Below are 24,793 nucleotides of genomic sequence, written 5' to 3' on the forward strand. Positions count from 1 at the left end.
CAAAATATTAACTGTTGCACCTGTTTGATCGTTATTTTAACAAATCTTTTATCTTATAGAATTATTATTGCACTAATATGCCAGATGGGAGAGAATTCTGTTGCCGCAAGGTTCAGATGCTTGGTGGAGAAATCAGAAGTCATTACAGCGTAATCTTGATTTTCTTTCTGTTAAATTACGCGTAAATTGCGACTTCGCCCCGTCTACCACAATTTGCTTTTCGGTCCGCCAAATATTAACACAAGATCGACGCTGTGGAAAAGCGCGGAGACGGGAAGAAATCCGGCCACCGTTTCGCAGGCTGGAAACAAAGGGGCGAGATCCTTTTGAGTATTCCGCAAAGGAGAGTGCCGAGTTTCAGGAAGATAGACAGTTCGTGGTCGGAGGAGGGGGGTGGGGCAAACCGGAAGCAACTCCGATTTCTTTGCGACCCTCGTCCCTAAACCCTTGCCGCGTCCAAAGCCGATCCGAGGCGTCACGTACATCCTCAATCTGAATTCCGTCCGAGAACGTGGCATAATTTCACCGGCGGACTGTAACCGAAGTTAGGACCCGTACGAAAAGATGTATCGCGGGTATGTGAAAAGATGGGAAAATCCGCTTAAGTGCCACCGCGTATATACGTCTGCATGACGGTAATTCCGCATTGCAGTGAGCGCGGGAGAGATTCCGGGACCCCTTTGACATACTAGTCCAGTCACTATGTACAAAAAAACGGATTATAAAAGACATAATTCTGACCCAGGATTTTTCTTTTGAGGGGTGTTGGGGGGCTCAAGAAAAGCTTAATCTCAAGTTTTCGACCTCTGTTTCCCGTGTGCTTTTTTTACGGGAGTAAAAAATGTGAAAAAATGGTTTTTCCGCGATAACTCGGTTTCTAATAAAGTTACAAGGTCGAATCGGAGCTCATTTTAAAGCTTTTTTTACGCTCTACAAATTATATCGTATGACATTTTTACGTATGATCGATTGTTTTTGAGACATCGAACGAGAAAGGGAAATAAAAAAGTATAATATTTAGTTTTTTTCTTTTTACTCATTATTGTCGTCCGAAATTGCAAAAATGCTCCAAATGAAACTTGTAGAGCGTAAAAAAACCTACAATTTTTATTTGTTATTCATTTCATTTTGTTGAAAATTACGTCTTGTAGAGCGCCTCAAAGTGGAGAGTCGTCGCCATCGCGTCAGCGGCGCGTTTGTTACGTCGATACGCGGCACCGAACGCTTTCGCTAAGATTTTCGACTTCATTGACGCAAAAAAGTAACATAATAGGTGTTTTTTATAGGATTTTTCCCGCTCTACAAGTTACGTTCAGTGATATTTTGGCGTACGATCGATAGTTTTCGAGATATCGAACGAGAAAAGGAAAAATTGAGCATTTTTGTTCGTTTTTTTTTCTATTTTATCGTTTTTCGCACACGAATCTGTATAAACGCTTTAAATAAAACTTGCAAAGCAATAAAAATCGTAAAATGTTCTTATTTATTACTTTCATTTCGTTGAAAATTCCATATCGCACTACGCAAAGTTGCAAATAAATCTTGCAAAGCCTGAAATTATTGTAGCTATTTTGAAACCGTCAAGTTTCTTAAGGGAATCAAACACGTATTTGCCATTGCAGATAGTTGTTTTGAAACGAAAATTGTTTATTACTTAATAAATAACAAGTTATTCGTATCTTGAACGTTTTGGTCGTGGCTGATTGTCGCCATCGTCTTCTTGAAGTTGAACCTCATTCGGGTGTTGCTCGTCGTCTTCGTCGTCGTTGAAATAGTCAAGCCCCACCTGCGCCTGCTGAGCTACTGCAGTTAATTTCATGTAAATGCAAGGGAAACTGCAGTGGCTCGTCTGGTTGCCGAAAAGCAGGCATTAAATGTTCGATGATTTGCTATCACTGTTCCGGACAAACATGCCTGAATTCGATAACTCCGGCAGAAATTATGGCAAGTGAAATGGATGACTATTTCAACGACGACGAAGACGACGAGCAACACCCGAACGAGGTTCAACTTCAAGAAGACGATGGCGACAATCAGCCACGACCAAAACGTTCAAGATACGAATAACTTGTTATTTATTAAGTAATGAACAATTTTCGTGTCAAAACAACTATCTGCAATGGCAAATACGTGTTTGATTCCCTTAAGAAAACTTGACGGTTTCAAAATAGCTACAATAATTTCAGGCTTTGCAAGATTTATTTGCAACTTTGCGTAGTGCGATATGGAATTTTCAACGAAATGAAAGTAATAAATAAAAACATTTTACGATTTTTATTGCTTTGCAAGTTTTATTTGAAGCGTTTATACAGATTCGTGTGCGAAAAACGATAAAATAGAAAAAAAAACGAACAAAAATGCTCAATTTTTCCTTTTCTCGTTCGATATCTCGAAAACTATCGATCGTACGCCAAAATATCACTGATCGTAACTTGTAGAGCGGGAAAAATCCTATAAAAAACACCTATTATGTTACTTTTTTGCGTCAATAAAGTCGAAAATCTTAGCGAAAGCGGTCGGTGCCGCGTATCGACGTAAACAACGCGCCGCTGACGCGATGGCGACGACTCTCCACTTTGAAGCGCTCTACAAGGCGTAATTTTCAACGAAATGAAATGAATAACAAATAAAAATTGTAGGTTTTTTTACGCTCTACAAGTTTTATTTGAAGCATTTTTGCAATTTCGGACGACAATAATGAGTAAAAAGAAAAAAACTAAATAACATACTTTTTTATTTCCCTTTCTCGTTCGATGTCTCGAAAACAATCGATCATACGTAAAAATGTCATACGACATAATTTGTAGAGCGTAAAAAAAGCTTTAAAATGAGCTCTGATTCGACCTTGTAACTTTATTAGAAACTGAGTTATCGCGGAAAAACCATTTTTTCACATTTTTTACTCCCGTAAAAAAAGCACACGGGAAACAGAGGTCGAAAACTTGAGATTAAGCTTTTCTTGAGCCCCCCAACACCCCCCAAAAGAAAAATCCTGGGTCAGAATTATGTCTTTTTTAAATGTACATAGTGACTGGACTAACGATGCCTCAGTTGATGGGAGCGTTACATATTTCCTGGATAAAATACCACGTCTTCACGATTCTCATAAATATCTATACCGATACGGGGAAAATGTAACGCAATGCGGCGGAATCACGAGTGCCTCTTACATAAGATATACGTTATCATGAATGAATAGGGTAAACTCGGGTAAGATGGCCATAGAGGAAAGATGGCCAACCTACGTTCTTTCAATCTAGCTCGCCATGAAACATCGAATGAACATGAGTTGGCCATCTTACCCGAGTTTACCCTAATTAAACTTTCATCACGCATTATTCAACATGATAATTTAATAAGTTAGAGATGAGAAATTACCGAATGAAGACCAAATGAGAGACCAAATGTAGAGACCACACATAAACATTTCGTAATCTATTTCATAAATATCGAGCGTGAAATAATTTTACTTGTATTTCAGAGATTTCTTTCTAATGTCTGACTTAATTTATTAATATGCCAATTAAGACTACCGCGATATTTGATGACAATCTCTTTTTCTACTTTAACACTTGATAATTTTTTTTATTTCGACCTCTTTTTTCTGCCCTCTCCTTCTCTCTCGTTTAGAACACGCTTGTTTATTGTTTACGGCTGTGGCTCTACCGATGTTTGAGCGCTCCATTTGCGGGCGCAATTCCCGTCGAAACCGGAGAATAAATCAATCAGACGAAATACGTAATACGAGGATGCACCCGGCTTTCTGGTGTGGTTGCTCTCTCTGAAGATTTATTCCTTTCCTTCCGGTGCAATATACGTTTCCAGCCGCATCTCTACGTCGCGATATTTTCAAGAAAAATGTGAAGTTTTTCTGAACTTATTCATTCTTATTTGCCCATGAATATTCTACGTTTTATATAGAATAATAGCCGTATTTGTAATGAAAGCATACTGGTGAAAGCATCTGCTGGATGTCGGAATGATCTTTCACGTACCAAAATTACGTTCCGCGGGCGCGGATTGCAGCTTTCGTAGACTGAGTACAGAATATAAGGTGGAATTTCGTTGAAATGTGCGGAGAATTTGGCCCAAAAACATAAAGCTTCTTCTTTTTAAAATATTTCGACCAAGGATCTGCTCTAAATAGTTTACATCCGCTGAAATTGCGGAGGTGGGATGAGGAACGAGACGAAGTGGTTCGTCGACGAAAGGAGTGAGATCGCCGGTCTCTTAATGCATAACGACGCGCCTCGTTACAGCATTTTTTAATTTACTCGCTTATGGCGACTTAGTGTTCAGCGCGATGTAATTTACTTGGAAAAGGCACTAATTCCTCGATAATGGGCGACCATAAATTACTGTTTCCCCTTCTATCTCAAATCTACCTCTTCTTCACAACTTGGAAAGATATCGCGTAGGGGAGCGTGGAGGTTAGGTAATAAGCTCCAGTGTATAAACTGAAATTAAAATGACAAAATAATTTTCTCGTCTCTGTATCACGCATTATAACATTCATAAGTCAAAATATTAAAACACGTCCTATTTATTTTTTTAGAATGTATTTATACTTTCCGTTTTTTTTTTTTAATACAATAATGTGTAGACGGAATTATTCTCCAGTGTAAGGCAATATTTAGAGATAGAAGTTCTGTACGGATGAAGGGGATAACGTGTGCAAGAGCCAACAGGGTCAGCTGTCCCGCTGAAAGATTCACGACCTTCCTTAGGAGCCTTTTCCCATGTTCTCTTTCAATGTTCCTACGCTTTACTGCTCATACATCGCCTTATAAAATCCGACCGTCTTTGTTGTATTCCTTATCCTTTACGAAAGCGGAACATTTTCTTCTCGGATAATTAACTCGAAACGCGACTGCGCCGTCGACAGCATGAGCGGCAACAGAAGTTCGAGCGAGTGTATATCCGGATTACGTCGCGCGCACGCGTAATTTTCTTTGTAGTTTCTTTGTTTTTTGCGAACATGGAAATCTATACATCTTTCAATACTCGGCAAGTTATGCGGTGCGCGGTTTTGCATATCACCACGAGCGATTTGAAAACTCCGATCTCTCTCTCCCCGTGCCCTCCCCCGCGGAAATAGAACGCTTTTAGCCCGGATAATTAATTTGAAACGCAAGTTCCGTCAAAGAACAATGGCGACGCGATGGCTGGTCTCCGAAAGTTCGAAGGAAGGTCCGTGCGTAAGTGCTGGTCTACAACCTTGCTTTAAAAGGTATTTATAAGCTCTAAGCCGTAAGAAATTGACCAATCACAGTCGAGTATTCTCCTCACATTCCATTGTGATTGGTCAATTTCTTACGGCTTAGAGCTTAAATATCCTTTAAAGCAAGGTTGTAGACCAGCACTAACGTCGTCCGTGCGCCCTCGTTATTAATTCCTTTGTTTCCGCAAGAAACTTGCGTACCCCAGTACAAACGCCTTTCGAGGCGAACGTTCGGCATTGTTCGGGGTAACGGTCGCCGCGTCCCACGCTCGCGATTTCTTTACCCTCGACTAATGGAACATTCCGCGACAGGCTGAAACTCTCGGATTTCACATCGCCGGAATATTCGAGCGACATATCTGTAAATGGGTCTTGCCCGACCTTTAGTCGCGATTTACCTGCGCTTTTGTGCAACACATCCGCACGTGGGCGCAGCGACGAAAATGTATAGGGGACGTAATGAAACTGGGGAGTACCGGTTACACAACGCCCACCCCCTCGCCGCGCGCGAAAATTCATGTCAACCTTACCGTCCTTACCCGAAACTCCACCGCGTAATCTCTCTCGCCCGATTCCACGCTACCGGTGAAAATTTAAATTTCAGCATTTCCGTCCGGCGACCTTTGGATCTCCCTCCCTTCGTCTCTCTACTTCCTTTCGGATAATTAAATCGATTATTAGGGAGGGAGTGGCGTTGTCCGAATGATCGACGTTTTTCTTAACGTCGGGGGGACAGCGTGTAATCGCGATATTTTGCGGATCTTTTTATTTATTTTCCAAAGCAGATGCACGAATGAATAACTTTTTCTTTGTGATTGACTGTACGCCGATTATATTTAAGCAACGTCTCTCAATCTTATTTTCACGGAGTTCATCAAAAATTCATAAGCGCGTCGACCAGGGGTGAAATATGTAAATTTAATATAATATTCAAAGGGCGACACTTTCAGCAAATCTGACTAAGGGCGACGAAGGCCGCGATGATAGTTGCAAAGCGACTCACGTCGGACAATCAGCTATTCTTATCGATCTCCAATTAATTACTTTATACGCGCCCTCGTAATGGGCGTTGTTGCTAAATCAAACGATACGCCGACGCGAATACCGCATATCATCCCACGAATGCGAAGTGAATTCAACGGTAAATTCTACAGTTCAATAAAAGCGCTATGACATTTACCTAAAGGACCGTAGCTCTGTTTGAGCGCGCAACTCGATTTTCCCATCTCGGATTTCCGTTAGATATCTTATTTTCTCTCCGCTTTATCGTATTTCGGTGTCCGATCAGTCTCCGTCGCAATACACTTTGTCCGAGACGCGATGAAAAACTGGATCTCTCTCTTTCCCTTCACAGGTTTTCACCGGCGCGGCGACGTGTTTCTACGCCTTCATCGGCTTCGACATAATAGCCACCACCGGCGAGGAGGCGACGAATCCGAAGAGGAGTATCCCCCTCGCCATAGTCTCGTCGTTGATCATAATTCTCGTCGCTTACGTCACCAGCAGCATGGTCTTGACACTGATTGGTGAGTAGACTGTTAAACAACGGCCGTTCGATCGTTTGTTGGCCCTTCATTAATGAAAATGTACGCCTATTCACGTCTCGTACTCACGACAGGCACGATGTGTTCGCTCTTTTGGTTTTGTCGCTGCGTTTTCACGCTCACTTCTCAAAATTCGAATATAACTGTTGATGCGAGACGCAGAGTCACTTTAGGGCTACGTGTCTCTTTGTTCGCTATCGGCGAATCGAGAGCCGCCTCCATCTCGGTATCAGAATCAATTTTATCACAACTTTATTCCAAACTGGAATGTAACGGTGCCCGGGGAAACAATGGAGAATAAAATTATTATACGAAACTTGTTCGTAAACGAGAGTTGTTGAAACTTTAGCATTATTACGACTATTGTGTCAGGTATATTATTGTTACGCTTCGTGTAAAATCGTTATTATTAGCATATTGATTGCCGGGTGAAACTCGCAAGAGTTTCACTCGAATTTATATGATATCGGGACGATGGTATCGCGCGGGACGGAAGGGCTGGCGTTGCAGAGTTCCCAGCACGTACTCTCGCGTACCTCGTGTTTCAGTTCCGTACGATCAGGTCGATCAGGATTCGGCGTTGGTGGAGATGTTCGGCCAAGTCGGGGCCTACAAGTGCAAGTACATCGTCGCGATCGGTGCGCTGGCGGGCCTGACGGTCTCCATGTTCGGCAGCATGTTTCCGATGCCTAGAATAGTCTACGCGATGGCTCAGGATGGCCTTATATTTCGGTAATGATCAAGACGCAGGGTAAAAACGCCGAAACGTCGAAACGGCGATGAGATGAATTGTTAAGGACGGCTGAGACGGGTGTGACTCCGGATTAGGGTTTAACGCGCACATTTCGCTTCCGCAGGAGCCTCAGCCAAGTTTGGCCGGCGACTGGCACTCCCGCAATTGCGACTCTAACTTCCGGTATATGTGCCGCTTTCGCTGCGCTACTGATTCAACTGGAGGTGTTGGTGGAGATGATGTCGATCGGTAAGATGTTATCTAGAATGATTTCTATTTATCGCAAAACAAACTTTGGAGATGAATGGAGTATAGCTTTTTTCCATACTTATTGATTATCTAAAAAAAAAAACAACAATTATTATTAATTGTAATAATGTAGTTAAATCATTACTGTCTGCTCTACGAATAAATTAATAAATATCTTTTAATAAATATATATTTTTTAAGCCTCACTTTATACAAATCGACAATGCAGTATAAAATTGCGTGGAATAAAATTCTGATGGTTGTGAATCTTTCCGTTTAAATAAACTTTGTTTCTTGCATGTCGATTTTACAATTCAGTTTCCAATTGAGCGTCCTGTTGCCGTGGACCTGTATGCACATTTTTCGTTCGTCAAGTATTAAAACCGTCGCACGAATTGAATTACAATGAAGTAGCGCGGTGAATATGCTGGGAAAGAGCCACGTTTAGGTTTCCCGTTCGCGGTTGAACACTGCAGGTACCCTGTTGGCGTACACCCTGGTGTCCACGTGCGTGCTGATATTGCGGTACCAGCCGCATTCGACGAATCTGATCGAATTGCTGCCGCAGAGCCTGCGGACGCCGTGTCGATCGCCCACGAAGGAGACGCAGGGGAACGGCCAAGTGACTTACGGCAAGGAGCTCAGGCCCGATCAGCTTGCGACCGCGTTGAACTCGGTACAGACGACCCAGTCGGAGCTTACGACCACCAACAACGGCCAGCGTGTCACGGTGAGACTCGGTTGCTCACGTTTGCGCGTCAAAAAACGACAGAACAGCCCGCGTCGTTCGCCTCCATCGCCGCGTAATTATAAAGAACCTCCTTTCGTCTCGACGAGAAAACGAGATTTTTTCCCCTCGATTTCTTCAGTTCTACGCTCTCCTCGTTTTCGTATATAGCTCCATTTTGGCAGTTATTTGCACGCGTTTCTGTGCTCGGCATTTTCTTCGTGTTAAATCACTTCCAACGTTTATTCATTTTATATGTCGCCTTTATGAATTTCTTGCAACATAATTTTCTTTTCTTTCTTCCTGAATTTTTCTTCTTATATTTCAATATAGTGAAAAACTTTTTATTAGGTATATAAGAGGCAAAAATTTATCTCTTTTGCCATTAAAATTTTCAAGATAACGGCATTCCAGTCTTTTCCCCTTTTTAAAACGGGGAATTTCTTCCCCCGTTGCTACGTTGACGAAGAAAATTGGATCAACCGCGTAACGGGCTGCTGGAATGGACTAAAGCGAGATTGCGCAATTTTGAAATTAGCGTCGCGCCGTTCCAGGTGCGGCGGGTGAGGAGGGCCAACAGCTCGTCGCCGGATTCGGACGACACGTACGGCGGCGAGGAGGACGAGGTCGGATTGGGTAAGGACGATCAGTATCTCGTCAGCGACAGAACGGAGAACAAATTCTACGGCAGCGTGCACGCGGCCGCGGCCGCCTCGAGTTGCGGTAGCGCTCATCAGTATCCCGGAAACACGCCGATCATAGGGCCACCGTTGAATTATCTACAGCGTCGGCTGCAGGTAGTGATCAGTAATCGAAGAGCGATCGATCGGTGGAATAAGGTCACCCAAGTCGTAGTATATTCAATAAACGATAGGATTCTGCCCGATTATTTATCCAATACGAATGACTTTTTGTTTTATATTAGATTTCCACACGGTAGTTATATGAACGTCTTTACTTTATCAGATTCCCTCAATGCGAAAAAGGGAGAATCAGAACTACTTTTAAAATGCTAGGTTTTCGAAGCTAAATTCACTTGATAAAAATTTAGAAAATTTTTTTATTGTACTTTTAGAATTTTAATATAATTGATCAATTCTGAATACATTCTTTTCTAAGATTTAAAGTTTCTGATGCATTTAGTCAATTGATGCTTGAAGTGCGGATAACGAACAAAATTTTTGTATTATTGAATATTGTTCTAATTTTTATATATAAAGAATTGCACGTAAAATATTTCTTAACCGAAGGACCCTGCGATTATTACGAAGCTAATAAATCGTGACACTTCGTAGGCGGCGCAATACCTTTGTCCTGCAATATTCCCGTGGGTGGACAGAGGTCCTGCGACAGAGGCGTCAGGACGTTACGTCATGAAGCTCGTTGGGATCTTATATTTATTGATCCTTATTTTTGACTTGATTATCGTCTGTGGGATGGGTGAGGAATTTACGCTGTTTTTAATGTATTAACAAATACAGTTTCTTATGAAATTGATCAAATGTTCTATACAATATTTTGATACAATAAAAAGAAGAAAAAGAGTGTAATAAATTAACTCATATAATATTAAAGAGATATAATTCTGAAGCACAATATTCCAAATAATTTTGCAAACTTTTTTTTATTTACATGATTAATTTCACGAGACGCTGTAAACGTATCTCGATCGAGATTTCACATCTTTTTTCTTTCAGGTAACATGGGAACATTTACAACGATACTACTATTTTTATTTTTCTTTGCCATAATCGGTATACTTCTCGTCATCAGTAGAAAGCCGCAAAATAGGTAACAGGATTATTCGATCATAATTTTCAATCCCGCGTAATTCGCAAACTGCGAAGCATATCCATAAAATGGTTTAATGATCTAAGTGCTAACTCCCTGCATTATCCTTTTTGTTTTAGGAGCAGCGTAATGTTCATGACTCCAGGCTTACCCTTCGTCCCCGCGATCGCCGTTACCGTCAACATTTATCTCATCTTCAAGCTCAGTATCCTCACCCTTGTTAGGTTTACAGTCTGGATGACTCTCGGTACAAACTTATATTCATGTTAAATATGAAGTTTCTTTTACAAACTATTCATGAGCGGAAATATTTATGAACAAAAGCGCGATCTGACTCAATTATATCTATTTTCGTCATTCGCTTCTATATCCAATCTTTGAAATGATAATACTTTACTTTTTTTATTCCTTCCTGCGAATCTCACGATCAGTCGAAACACTGCTCCTTGTATCTGCCATCAGGTTTCATCATGTACTTCCAGTACGGTATCAAGAACAGTAGCCTGGAGGAGGCAAACGCGTCGGAGAACGTCGACGATATCGTCGTCGGCGGCACGGCCGGCAACATCGAGCTGACCGTGACCGATCATAATCGGCAGCAGCAGAAGCAGTACACGCCGGACCGCAGCATCTACGAGAGCCAGCAGCTGGACGCGTTCGGCCAGCCGGTGTTCGGCAGCACGAACTTCGGCGGCACGCCGAACCAGCAGCAGCACATCAGCATCGGCGGTCATCAGCAGAGACAAGCGGGGACGGCGGAGAGCGGCCGCCGCATCGACCAAACCGCGACAAAGACGGGCAAGCACCTGTTCATCGATCAGGATAGCTTCCCCTCCTGGGACGATTGAGGAGCACCGCGCGCGGTACCGAGAACGGATATTAATGTATACTTAACACACGAGTAGGGAGGGGAAGAGAGATATTATTACTACATACACCTGACGACACGTTTGCGCGCGCGCGTGCGACTGGCATCGGATGATTACCAGTGAAATCAGACTCCTCGGGGATCGCGGCGGTTTTGAATTCGAACTTGGAGGAGAGGTTCTTTCGGCGCGCGACAAGCTGTCGACGATTATCGAGAGTTCAATACGCTCAAAAAGATTATTTTAAGAAACGTTCGATAGATTATCGGGAATTAAATTCGTATAAAAAGACAAAGAATAAGTTGAACTGCGGTTGAAATTAATCGCCGATTTTTTAGGCTTTTTTCAGACTCCCATATAATTTTTTTTACAAGGAAACTTGCTTCAGAATCAGCACTAATATTTTTTTGTAATTGCGCTCCTTTCTTTGGAGGTAAGTTTATTCTTGTACATTTTTCATTTCTAAGTTTTAATTTTACGAGAGTTTGCGCTCGTTGATACAGTTATAAAACTGACTATAAGAAATAAGTCGGTCACTTTGAAGATTCCGTTGACGCTCGATCGTCCGCTGGAAAGTTTCATCTTTTCTTACGAAGTATAATGCGCGACGTCGGAGATGTGGGGATCGTCGGGGAAAAATTTAGTCGGTGACGTAAACGAGAAGACCAAGAACCGCGATATTCCGGGGGTCGGACTTGTTGACTACTTGGGACGAATGTAGCAAATCATTTTGCGGCAATATTTATTATCCTAGTTGTATAGTACCGTCGTTGACGAGGTCACAGGCGAAAAAAAGGGTTAGGGGGTGGAAACGGGACAACGGGTTAAGAGAGCAAGGGCTGCGGGGGAGGACGAGAAGAAAGTGGGAGGGGAGACGCAAGAAGAAAGATGAAGAGACCATTACCATTATTAGTATAAGGCGAAACTTGTGTTTTCCAAGAGAGCGTTCTAACTGCTAGTATAAGTTCAAATTTATCGCTAGTCCGCGAATGGGAAACGAGTGCGAGATGAGAATGAGGTGTGTCGTCGGAGCGAGAGGACGAATGAGAAACAGAAGTGAGAATGAGAAAGAAAGAGAGAGAGAGACAAAGTAGAAGAAAGAGCGAGGCGTGCCTGAGAGAATAATGAATAAGAAAAGAGTGTGTGAGAGAGAGAGAATCCGTAGAAGAGAATACTTTAATGAAAAAAAGGAAAAAACAAGAAGAACGTCATCTTTTGCCTAACTTTAGTCTTTCCCAAAAAGAAGAAAAAAAAAGAAGTTTAGTCTAACATATTATAATCGTATATCTAAGCTTACTACAATACTTACATACGTCTTACCTCTAAAATCCTTTGATTATTAATTTACACGCAATTTGTATAAATTATCTAGAATTTAAGCGCGCGTCGCCTCCCAACGAAGGATTGAGAGCGAGTACGATTAATTAAGTTCGCTGCAGAGAAGATTAGATGTATCGAAAAGAATCGGGTGGGGATTTACTTTCCGAAATCGCGAAAAATTTTGATCTCGTCTCCGTTAATTGGCATCTATTCTCCTGCCTCTGTTTATCACAAGGATCAGGAAAATCAATTTCTCGTTCGGAGTCGAGATACATATCGGGATAAATTTCGAAGAGAACAGAAGGAAGAACAGAGGCTGGGATGGTTTAGTTTTCGAAGAAACGAGTTCTCCTCTCGATCGACTTTACAATTCGTCCAATTTCTTGCGGGATTAAGAAATATCGGTGGTAGACGGGAGACGACGCGAGATAAGATTTCGTTTTCGTGTACATATCTCTTCGGTGTTTCGAGACAAACCGTTTCTCCGTACGTACGTGCACAAGTCCATTGTGCTTCTCTGTCCGCTAGTGTGTTCCGCGCGATGAATCGAGGATAGCCTTCGATACTCCCGAGTAATTACGGTCGGGGGGATGCGCGACCGCGTGTCTCCGATACGAGCGAGAATGTTATGCCGTCGAGCGCGTCGCCGCGATTACTTATTCACAACCACGAGTGCAGCTCCAATTAGCCCGGGTCGAGATAATTCAAGACAACCGAGAGTACGTGCTGTATACCGAGGCTGATCCTCGCTTTAATCTCTCGATTCCCTTTGTTAATACCTATCGACGACATCTCGTTCGCGTTATTAAATTCCGAGAGATCAATCGCGACGATCGACCGTCTCGCCAAGTAATCTGCGAGATATTCCAAGGAGGCGCGGAGACGCGACACGCGACCGTGATAAAATGCGTAAACACGGCCATAACGCGGAATGCTTATCGATTGCGCATTGCGGGGCAATCGAGTAAATGCGCGACCAGGAAGTCGCGAGAAATTTATTGCGAGACCAAGACGCGCGTTTGTACACGTGCTTTGACTCAAATAACTTTCATTATTTCGAGATCGGGGGGGTTTTTTTTTTCTTCACGAGAAACATCCGAAGCCACGCAGCAGGTATCCTCATTTTTCGTCGTTTCGCTCGTAACGGAGACACGCGTCGTGCATACTATTCGACATTCGATCGTGCATCTTCCAGGCGAGCGTCGATGCGTCGCGACGCGTCGATCGCTCGTACGTTTTGGGCGGGCGTAGGTCGTTGGCAGGTACGACGACCGCTCCCCGCGATCGCTTTCGCGAAACATTTCTTCTCGTGTCTGTATTTACTTTCGTCCAGCTGCTCCGCCACTTTTACTACTTCGTTAGGCTCGCGTCCGCATCTCCGTGTGCGGAAATCGTCCCGCGGCTCTCGAGTCGCCCAACATTCCGCGTCCCTTTCCCACGTGAACGGCGAATTCGACGATGAGGCGACGATAGGGAGGGTTCAGGGTGCTTGACGATCGACAAATTACGCTACGAACAAATAAGTTGTTTCGACCATATTACTGATAATTAAATTATTGAAAAACGAGACGTCGTTCAGTGTTTGAGAGAGAAGAGAAGAGCAAACAGCCATTGGAAGGAATGACAATTTTTAACGGGTGTCCGCGCGTGACCCCGGTGGAAAAAATTTCTTATAGTTTCTCAGAAATTTTGTAAGAATTGAGATTTATGAAAAATTCTGTAAAAATATATAACATTTCTCAGATACTTTCATAAATAATTGGATGAGAATTTTCGGAATATTTCAGTATCCATATAAATTATACAGATTTTCTCATATTTATTCAGATATCTACAAAGATATGTTGGCGGGAAAAAAGTGAAATATTGTATTCTTATTATTTCTGAGTTTTTCTGAAAAACTTTCCAATTCGTATAAAAAATCTGAAAAATTCTGAGCATTCTGAGAAATTTTTATAGAAATTCTGATTAATAATATGAAAAATTCTTTTTCCACCAGGGGATATTTCCATTACAGAAATTTTTCCAATTTTTATTACATAAATTCACGTGTATTGTAACTCATATATCTCACTTATCGCATTAAGGGTGAGTTTGTTCGAAAATCGATCGTTCACTCTGATCCCTCTTTAGTTTATCGCGCACGGGTCTTTCAGCGGAACCGGTGGGATTCTGATTAATCTCGCGAGGAAAGAGGAAAAAAAATATATATATACACATATATCTATATATACACAAATATATATACACATATACTCTCTGTGATCGAAACACTGTACATCTCTAACGACGACGATGAACGTCGATCGTTTCGCGTTCCAAGCGTGAAAATTGATTCGAGGATCGAAAAGGGAGATACTCGACACGCTACAGGGGCAGGTCGAGAGCTTGGTTCTCGCTTTTTATTCTCTACATATCGATCGGGGTGATCCTTTCACACATATCAGTCCTGCACACATTCTCGGCGCGCGTCAGTCGCGGAAACGTCGCGTGATCGCAAAGTTAGCCTACGCCACCGCGTACGTCGACACGACGCGACGCGCGTACCGCAGAGAATACGTGTAGTACTTTATACGTAAAATACTTTCTACACGAGACTGTTCGATTTTTTAGGTGATACATATCAGGGAGGTCGCAAATTCGCATCTACGCTCGCGGTCGCGATATTAATTGGTTTGGAGTCCGTTGTCTAAAGTAAAAAAAAAAATTATATCTTTCTCCTCGCTCTTCATCTAAATTTGACCGAAACTCTAGAGTCCACAGATTAAATTCTTTAGTGAAATTTTAACCTAATTAAATGGAATACTCAAGAACTGCGGAAGAGTTGCGTCCAAAGTTAAAGCTGTATTAAGAAAAAAATTAAATGTCCAAATATTCTGGTCGAATCTTACTAGACGGAGCGCAGGCGCGAATTTCGCTTTTGCAATGCAATGCATTTGTTTCTTTCCTTTTTATCTTGATCCTCTACCCCTGTAATAATGTCGCGGATATCTTAGGAAACTGTTTGATTGCACCGAGTTCACGTCACCGTGAAATGTACAGCGAAAAACTTGGATCATAAATCTCGCGTGATATATATAATTCAATATATTTGCACGGTACTTTTCTGAAACGAAGCACAAAGTTTGACCGTTATGTATATATATATATATATATATATATATATATATATATATATATAGTACGTATACGTTCAATGGATTGAAAAATACTGCTGAGCAACTTCGAGAACATTTATCCAACGTCACAAAAAGACGTGCTTTTGAAATAAAATTAGCGATCAAGGCAAATCGCACGCCTGCTCCCGGTGACGTGACGCGTTTGCGATCTGTAAGCAAAATTTCTCTGAATATCCGTTCTGTCTGCTGCAGAATCGCGCTATCGCGATCCTCGACGGACGGGAGTTTACTCTGTGAAAGAACAGTGCCTGTACACATCTATCCAGACGTTAGACGAGACGTTAGAGATCCCTTCCTTGAAACGGACAAAAATACATGGCGGTTGAAAGGGCGAAGCTGACGAAGGAGCTGTGTCGCATTTTCAAATTTATTTAATTCTTTAATTTATTATTTAATGTAATTTATTTAAGTCTCGCTAAAAGTCGGTTCACGATTTGCAAAAATTACATTCCGAAAGTTACAAACGCAAATTGAGTGGTTTTTATTATCACGAATAAATAATTGGAAAGTAACTACTTTTAACCGATATACCTTCCCAAATCTATTCGATCGAATTTTAAAGTTAATAACATTAAAACTTCGCGGACGACATAGCTTCCTCGTATTCTTCAGCCTGTCAAATCAAGTATGCTACCTATGCGAATAATATTATTAGCGAGCAGCAGATCCATTGAGATTGCGTGTCTCGATGTATCTCAGGAGGATAGAACTACATGCGAGGCTAATAGCAGAACGACGAGGAGGACGCGGCGTTTTACTCTTTGCCCTTTTAGTTAGTCTTTCGTATTCTTAGATAGGAGGAAATGGCCTATTGCACAAGGTGGCGGGACTACGTCGGTCGAGGTACAAAACCGCGAAGTAAATTTTAAGCCGGAGGAACGCCAGTAAAATATCTCTGCTCTTTAAAGAAGAGCTGAAGCGATCTGGACGACGTACTAGTCCGAGAAACATCCGCTAAGACGTTCCTCCGGCAAAATGTCCGAGGAATTAGGAATTGGAATATCTGTATCGAACATCTTTACCGTACGTTTAATTCGAGGTTTTGTACCGAGATCGGCGGATTCCGCGCAGATGTCACGTGTGTACCTTGAAGTCGCAGTAACTCGCTGCGGAATACCTTGAGAGTTTCGACGGCTGTAAGTTGAAAGTATTAGCTCCCACCAGGAGGCACGACGCGGAGAAATATCGCACTTTCAGTCGAGGAAAGTGACACCTGCGAAAGCGCTGCGAAATCGCCGTTTGTCTTTTTTTTTTTTCTTGGAAGAGGGACAATCTCCAACATGATATGGGGTGAGAGAGCGACGTGAACGGTGGCACTATCGTTGTGTATATACTTGGCAATAATGAACAAGTTAAGTAATTATATTTTATTCCCTCTCTAAACGCGATTTTGTGAAAAATCGACTTGTGATACTCGCGATAATTCTTCTACTTCTTTTCCGTTGGAAGTGCGATATGTAACGATAGAATAAGCGATCAGCAACCGAAAAGCAATTCCGATTATAATTGCGAGCGCATACTCGTATAAATGTACGAATGTAAGGCTAACGAAGATACACGTTCTCCGTAAAAGTGAATGAAAACGCACTAAGAATGACAGGGATCTAAGAGTCGCTTATCTTATAGCGAAAAATTAATTTAGTGGGATACAATATAATAATACAGTTCTATACGAATGTTGAGAATACGGCACCGCAATGAGCGAATCGGTGCACGAACGATTTGTTTTCTATTTTTCTCTTCTCCAAAACTCCGTTCTGCGAACAGATGAAAATACAAGGAGATTGCATCATGTCCTCGTCATTCTAAAAGTACGCAACCAAATATCTCGTATGTGTGCAACGGTACGTACACGACAGTGTCGACGAAATTCGTCCCGGAGATTGCACCCGACGCGCTGCGCATTATTGTTAATACCTTCGACATGGATATACGGCGAACGAAAAGCGGGCGATATTAATATTAAATTAACTGCTAGCGATTTCAATCTCCTACGTAAGCAATTTTGCGGCGTGTAACACGCGCCACGCACAATTTCACGTCGCTCTTGACGCGCGACTCCACAGCGGATTTGCAAGAGTGCGTCGATCCGTGCTCGCGTGAATGGACGCGCGAATGACCCGGGAAGATCCGAAATTACGAGTTCTCGGGGAAGGAAGCCACACCGGCGACTCACGTGCGTCGTCTGAAAAATGGAAATGCAAAAGCGTCCTTCAAGATCGGAAATTCCGCGAGAATGCCATTTTTCTCGTTTGCCGGGAAAAAGCCAGACATAAAAGAAAAGAATCTTTCTTGTCCTTAATAGAAGCAGAGAGAGAGAGAGAGAGAGAGAGAGAGAGAGAGAGAGAGAGAGAGAGAGAGGGAGAGAGAAAGGGGATAAAAGGAAGAGTATGAGAAAGAAAGAAAGAAACAGTGAGAGCGAGCGAGCGAGCGAGCGAGAGAGAGAGAGAGAGAGAGAGAGAATGAGAGTGAATGATGCATGTGCGACGATATACTTTTTTTCTCTCGGGACAGTCGGGTGGTGGGCACTCGAGGTATCTCGGGAAGATATATGCGCACGAGAAGGACAAAATTTTCCATGTAATATATATACCCTTACGTAACTATATACGTTGTTTAATATTGATAAGGATCAAAAATAAAAGTGATTATTCAAAAGCTAAAGCGGTAGGTACGATGTCGTTCATTACTTCCCAGACGTAATCGATAACCCTCGTCGTCATTAATCTAGATTATTATCCGTCTGAATCGAACAGGCTCACATAATTCTTATTCTTTCTCTATTATTTTTTTCCTCAGATTTTTCGTGAACTTATTACGTGACATATTATTTAAATTTAAATGTTTTCATATATTTCCTCTTGTGTATGCGGTAATAAATATATAACTGCAGTATTAATGAATATAAAATTAGAAATAAAAGGAAAACAAAGGCTAACGTGGGATACACGCAAGATTAGATAGGCGTGATAAAAACAAACTTCGATAAACACACACCGTCTCAGTCTCAATCCACACGATATATTAAACTAAGGAAAACAAACTATTTTTAATCTCGTAGCACTTGCACGGAAAACCGCGAAAGATTGTTACACGATATTTCGAAAGTATCGTGGAAAATTCAATCTTGCTCTATTCGATCAATAGAACAAGAAAGAAGCAATATAGCGAACAGAGCAATATAGCGAAGTAGTAGCAGCCGCTCGTTGTCAGACAATCCGCGCGACGTTGCCAGTAGTTACCTACCGTCATTAGACAGACGAAGTTTTTGAAACTCATTTTAAATGTAATATATTATTTATAAGAAAGTTAACTTATATCTATAAGTGTCAATTTCTATTTTAAAATCTCACGCGATTTACTTACAATTTTTTATACTATTTTATTTTATTTTATTTACAATTTTCTTATGCCGTGTACTTTGATGTATGGTACATTTTAATATTTTATGCATACACGTGTATTTTAATCCTTCAATTTCGTCTTTTGTATTACAGGACTTACAAAATTTAAAAAAATTATAATTATAATATCCTGAATTATAGATCGTACAAAATGGACATAACTCTTCAACAATCGAACATCGATCTCCATTTTTTGTTGACCAGCCGATTTTTCTAAAATGTTCGTATCTCTTATAATAATTATAATAAATTATATAATAAAATATATAACTAATTACAATAAAAAATTGAGCGCGTAATATTTGAGCCGTAGAAATTTCTGACTCATCGAATCTAATGCATTGTTACATGTTGCAACATGCGGAATTATCGCGCAGTGGCATGCGAAATATCTGGGGAATAGCCGTCAGTATTTTGACGTGATGTAATCAAACGTTGGCCGCGCGCGTCACACGAGGTAAAAGCCTACTAGACGTCCACCTTCCACATTCGAGGCATCTTGTTCTCGTCGGTACGAGGAAAATGTCAAGGCTTCATTCGCGGAGCCTGGAGCGAGATGCTCCTCTCCTCAGGTATGCAAACATTCGTGTTTTTCGTCTTTTTTAGTGGTTCCACGTGGGAAACAAAAGAGAAATCAAGAGAACGTTTAGAAAACAATTTTATTATATCTCTTCAAGAAAAATAGAACTTTATCAGGGTTTTCTTTCAGAAACAAAAGATAAAGAAAAGTGAAATATGTATTAAAAACATGTTTTTGATAAATAATAACAGACGAATCCTCAATGAAATTACGGAGATTAGAATTCAATTCTGTTAAAATTAAGTATCTCGATTCATATTTCTTTTACGTAAAAAGGTGCTTGAGATCGCAACAAAAGTGCCATATTCGGCACGAATTATGTATTCATGTTGTGGCCTCATTGAATTATAATAACACCATGACAACAATTCTTCATGTAAATTATATTTACGCACCAATCTTCGCAATTATTACTGCGTATGAATTATGCAGAAAAGTACGGGTACGGTATGCGCATAAACGAGCGTCTGAATGCGTCGCGCGTTACTTACCGCGTTGCTCTTTATCGGATATAAGATCGACTCGACTTCTCGGCGATTCTCGTTTCGACGAGATGAACAAGGCTAGATGACATTTACCTTTCTTTATTCTGACATTCGAATCCAAGCGATCGAGCCTTCTGCTTTCCAGGATATTGTAAACAGATACAGTGGTATGATGATCGACTGTTAAAGTTATTACTATAAACAGAAAAATGACAGTATTTAGGACCACGTAAAACAATTTTGGCCTATCTACGTCGATCTTTCTCCCAAAATAAATTCTAATTGTATGTCCAAAAGTATTATTGACCATAATCAGAATTTAATGTCAAATAAAATTACGAGTATGGTGAAATTATAATTTTAAACGGCAGATCAGGCACTAACGGGCCGCATCGATCGTTTTCTAACTCCGTGTTGCATGCCAAGTTAAGAGATAGTTCACGCAGGATGAACGAATCGCTCGTGACGCGGAGCCGACGTGTCGGCTTTTCGGTTACGGACGTTAAAATCCTTTTACTTTGAGAAGAAGACGCGACGGGACGATTTTCACCGGCGGACGAAGACGCTATCTTCTCCCGCTCTCATCCGCGTGCGAAGATGATAAAAGCACGTCGAGGGACAGCGATGCGTCGTAGTCTTCCTTTCGGGATCGGGCCAGAAGGAACGTGGATTTTAACGACGACCAGTCCGAAATGGCCTCGAAACCGATCGTCCATCTGCTAATCGCCTGCGGCGTCATCGCCGTAACAACGTGTGAGTAAGAATTTACTCCGCGGTGGTTCTCTCGCACGTTCGAGAAAGTGAAATACCGTCGCGTCCTCCGTTCGCCGATCGGAAAGGATCGTCATCGTTTCTGTCGTGTTATTTCGATTCCAGAAGTAGTGATGTGATCTTTTTGACGCCACAAGTGTAACATTCTCTTAGATTCTCTTCTGTGAGAGCTTCTTCTCTGTGTGTACAATAAAAAAATCCCTTCTTGATAATCTACTTTTATGTGCGGCACAAATTTTGGGTAACACCCCCAATGCTTATGTCTTTCCTTCTTTTTGTCAAGTCGTTTAAAGCATATTCGTGTAACGTTATTTCAACCAATTTAAACAAATTATGACAAAATAGACTCAGAGTAATTATAAATTAAAAGATATATATTTTCTTAAATTTTTATACTGAGTTTTAATTTATATTCAAATTTCTAGTAATTAAATGTTAAAACAATAATTTAATTTGCGGTTAAAAATTAATAATTGAACTTATCATGATTTGTTAGACGTATTCCGTTTTTCTGGCTAAATTCCTGGTGTAGATTTGACATTTCAGAAATTGGAAGTTTGCTCATACGAAAGGAGTATTTTCAATAAAGCCATATTACGTAATATTACGCAAGTAATTACGATACGTAATTCAGCTTAACAAGGTTGGCTAACCTCCAGGATGCTTTGGAAATTTGTGTACATCCAATTTTATAAATGCAACGCGGCCTGAATAGTAGTTTACTATCATATCACTGTACGTATGCTCAGTCACGAGCGCATTGGCAATTTGTATGCGATGCGCTTGCACGCTGGCGGGGAAATAAATTTTTAAGCTTAAAACTTGGACACGCACATGAATATTAATCTTCCCGTCGTAGTTAGACTTATGATGATCGCACATTAATAAGATTACGATGCGATGCACATTATAATTTAAGGGAAAAACATTTCTGTTTCTTTTCTGTAATGCACGATGCGCGTTCCAGTGACTTTTTAATCGGAGAAACTCTTTCGACAGTTTCGACCTTCGGACAGAAGGAGTTGGCGATATAGGTGGGATTAATGCTCGTCGGCCTAACGACGGATAATCGAGTTTGTAATCAGCGAAACTTTCTCTCTCGTTGTTTGCACTCATTACCTTGCGCAACTTCTGCCCCGCGGAAATGTCTCGGGATACCTCTTCGGGAATGGCCGCTGGCAGAACCATCGCCGTCGTTCCTCGGCCTTTCCTATCGTCCTGAAATCTGGACCGGTTTTTTTGGGCCTCACCCGAATATGTTTTATCTCCTTAATGTTCAGGAAGGACGCAGCATCGAAGAAAATTTCTCGCATGATTTAGTCTTGTTCGCAGCGCGATTATTTCTCATCTATTCTTGGGAAATACTCGCTGATGTCATTTTATTTCTTGAAAAGTGTCCTCGGGCCAATCGGGTCCAGTTCGATACTGCCTGCAAATTGGTTATAAACACGTTGCGCAAGTGATGTGCAGGTAAAACGTTAATGTATGCAACATCTTCGTAGAGGTCGAGCGCCGGCGACCGACGAACTTTCGCCGCGTCGCACGTAATCGCGTGCACTGTGTTAATGCGACTTATTAATACTGTCCGGACGGACTCGTTTGACGAGTTTTATACGCATGAATACTAAATTAAATCGATGTCTCGAAACAATGTTTTCATTCCGCGTGAATTTAATATAGTGATATAATATTAATAGCTGGAATTATGGAAGAAAGAAAAGTTCGTGATCGTTCGATGACACTTTAATTGAAGTTATTTTTGTTAAAGTAACTAGCAAGATAAATTACTTTATATAATTGAAATTAATTCGAACTGTGGATATCTAACAGAAGGAATAACTACGCGATATGTAAAAAATGTATTCTGTACTTGAACCGAAATTTTTCTAATTAAAGTTAAAAATGATGTACCGCCATTTCAGCGCTCAGTCAAAACAGCAGATTCGTGAATCAGCTATTTGACAATCAGCCGAATCGCGGTCAGCAACAATTCTCGCCGAAACGTGGCCAATCCGCGTCGTGTCCAGAAAGGAACGGCCGCTTTCCGGTGCAGAATCAGTGCGACGCTTACATCGAATGCATTGATGGGATAGCCGAGCAGAAGCTATGTCCCGAAGGCTTGTTTTTCAATCCTGAAGCGCGCTTCAATTATCCTTGCGGATATCCGATCGACATAGATTGCACGGGCAGGCCAAATTTACGTAAGTCCCTCATTTAAATTAGTAAATTTTTATCAGAAATATTCTATCTAAGATTCTAACGAGAGAGATGTTAAATCATTCAATCGTCTCGCGCGTTTTGTTTATCTAAAATCATTGGAGATTCAGCGAAAAAATTTCTGGCGAATCAAGTTGATCGCACGGAGGTGCGATTGAATAACGAAACGTCATTAAATTTTCTGCAGAGCCGGCAAATCCGACCGACGACTGTCCCCATCAATACGGGTACTTCAAGATCGGCGATCATCAACACTGCGGCCAGTTCATGAACTGCGTGGACGGCAGGGGCTACGTGTTCGATTGTCCGGAGGGTCTGGCCTTCAATCCGCAGAGTTATCGATGCGACTGGCCGGACCAAGTGCCGGACTGCGACGCCGAGACTTTTCTCGGTTTTCGCTGCCCAGAGGTGAGGAACGGTCCCTTCTTAGATATCGAGACTAAGTTTTTCCGCAGCCCCGCCGACTGCCACCACTATTACATCTGCGTGAACGGCCGTCCGAGATTGCTGAATTGCGGCATTGGAAACGCCTTCAATGAGCTCATCAACGTCTGCGACGCCGCGGAAAATGTCACCGGCTGGTGAGTGATATTTAAAAAGTCTTTTGTCCTTTGCACGGGATGTATTTTTCTCTTTTCGCTTGTATTTATTAGTTATATATTTACAAATATTTGTTATTGTAACTCTACAAATATATATCAAAATATATATCAAAATATACAAATATATATCAAAAGATGTTTAAAAAATATTCAAATAAATAGTTACGAAAAATGCAAAATATTTTTTAATTAAATAATGAGCTAATTTATTATCACATATGCTCTAATATTCTTTTCTCGATGTTATCTAATTAAAAACGAGAGAATATATATTTAATTTAACTTTTTTCAGCGAACACGAAGCAATAGCGAGAACCACCCCGGCACCATACCGGCAGACGAGGCTTTTTTAAATTCTGATACGATTGAAGAATAAAAAAACGAAGATTGACAGCGCAATAGTTCCGACGGAACAGCAATCAAGAATTGCAGCAAACTTCGATATGTGGTACGATATATTTTCGACACGACAAAATTCCATGTGGGATGTAAAATAATGGTCCGTACAATTGGAAAACACGTTATATTGTTTGAGAATGAAATAAAAATCTAATTGCCATACGTGCGCTGATGCCATAAATAATGTATATACTATTGCTTAAGTTGCATTAAAAGTACATATTTAATATAGAACTGTAGAAAACTTTTAATAAATAAAAGTGTAAAAATATAAACACCTATCTCCCAGTGTGGACTCTCTTTGTAAACGGTTGTTTTTGCAACTAAAATGCAAGATTACACATAGCATAGTTTTATGGCATTGAGTTCTACAATTGACAGTTTGCTGAAGTGAACGTTATTCGATAATGAACTAAATGTGTTAAACGATTTTATTAAAGGTTTTCTAGTGAATTCTTGTTAACGAAATTTATTTATCAAATTTAACGTAACAGAACTTTAACTTTAACATTTAACGACTGCAGGTAAACCTACGCTTTAATATTACTGCTCAACTTCATCAAACGGCACTGCTTCAAGACATACTTATTTAGCAACTGAAGATAGTGTGTTGCCAGGTTGGTATTTCTTCTCTTAGAAAAAGAGAAATGTTTTGGGAAAGAAAAATTACCTGAAAAATTTACTTTAATTAATTAAATAAAATTG

General features: G+C 41.0%; 2 protein-coding genes across 3 annotated transcripts in view; both read left to right on the forward strand.

The window, feature by feature from the left end:
- The window catches only part of LOC139768649 (solute carrier family 7 member 14), a 79,075-nt gene extending 60,781 nt beyond the window's left edge, over positions 1-18,294 (forward strand). For both annotated transcript variants that reach the window (XM_071699059.1, XM_071699060.1), the window contains exons 6-14: positions 6,576-6,747; positions 7,314-7,497; positions 7,623-7,747; positions 8,224-8,477; positions 9,029-9,271; positions 9,770-9,914; positions 10,172-10,265; positions 10,385-10,512; positions 10,728-18,294. In XM_071699059.1, the coding sequence (XP_071555160.1) occupies positions 6,576-6,747; positions 7,314-7,497; positions 7,623-7,747; positions 8,224-8,477; positions 9,029-9,271; positions 9,770-9,914; positions 10,172-10,265; positions 10,385-10,512; positions 10,728-11,113 (1,731 nt within the window). In that variant the 3' untranslated portion in view covers positions 11,114-18,294. The remainder of the gene's footprint in view (positions 1-6,575; positions 6,748-7,313; positions 7,498-7,622; positions 7,748-8,223; positions 8,478-9,028; positions 9,272-9,769; positions 9,915-10,171; positions 10,266-10,384; positions 10,513-10,727) is intronic.
- A 1,281-nt stretch (positions 18,295-19,575) lies between these two features.
- LOC139768654 (protein obstructor-E) lies at positions 19,576-24,369 on the forward strand. Its single transcript, XM_071699067.1, is given in 6 exon segments — positions 19,576-19,606; positions 20,626-20,781; positions 20,784-20,852; positions 22,793-23,071; positions 23,275-23,668; positions 23,982-24,369. Coding segments are annotated over 6 exon segments (975 nt in total). The 5' UTR covers positions 19,576-19,590; the 3' UTR covers positions 24,043-24,369.
- The last annotated feature ends 424 nt before the right edge of the window (positions 24,370-24,793 follow it).

This window comes from Temnothorax nylanderi, unplaced genomic scaffold (genome assembly GCF_030848795.1).
Source record: "Temnothorax nylanderi isolate EJ_2023f unplaced genomic scaffold, tnyl_v1.0 TNYL_tig0017_pilon, whole genome shotgun sequence".
Taxonomy (NCBI): domain Eukaryota; kingdom Metazoa; phylum Arthropoda; class Insecta; order Hymenoptera; family Formicidae; genus Temnothorax; species Temnothorax nylanderi.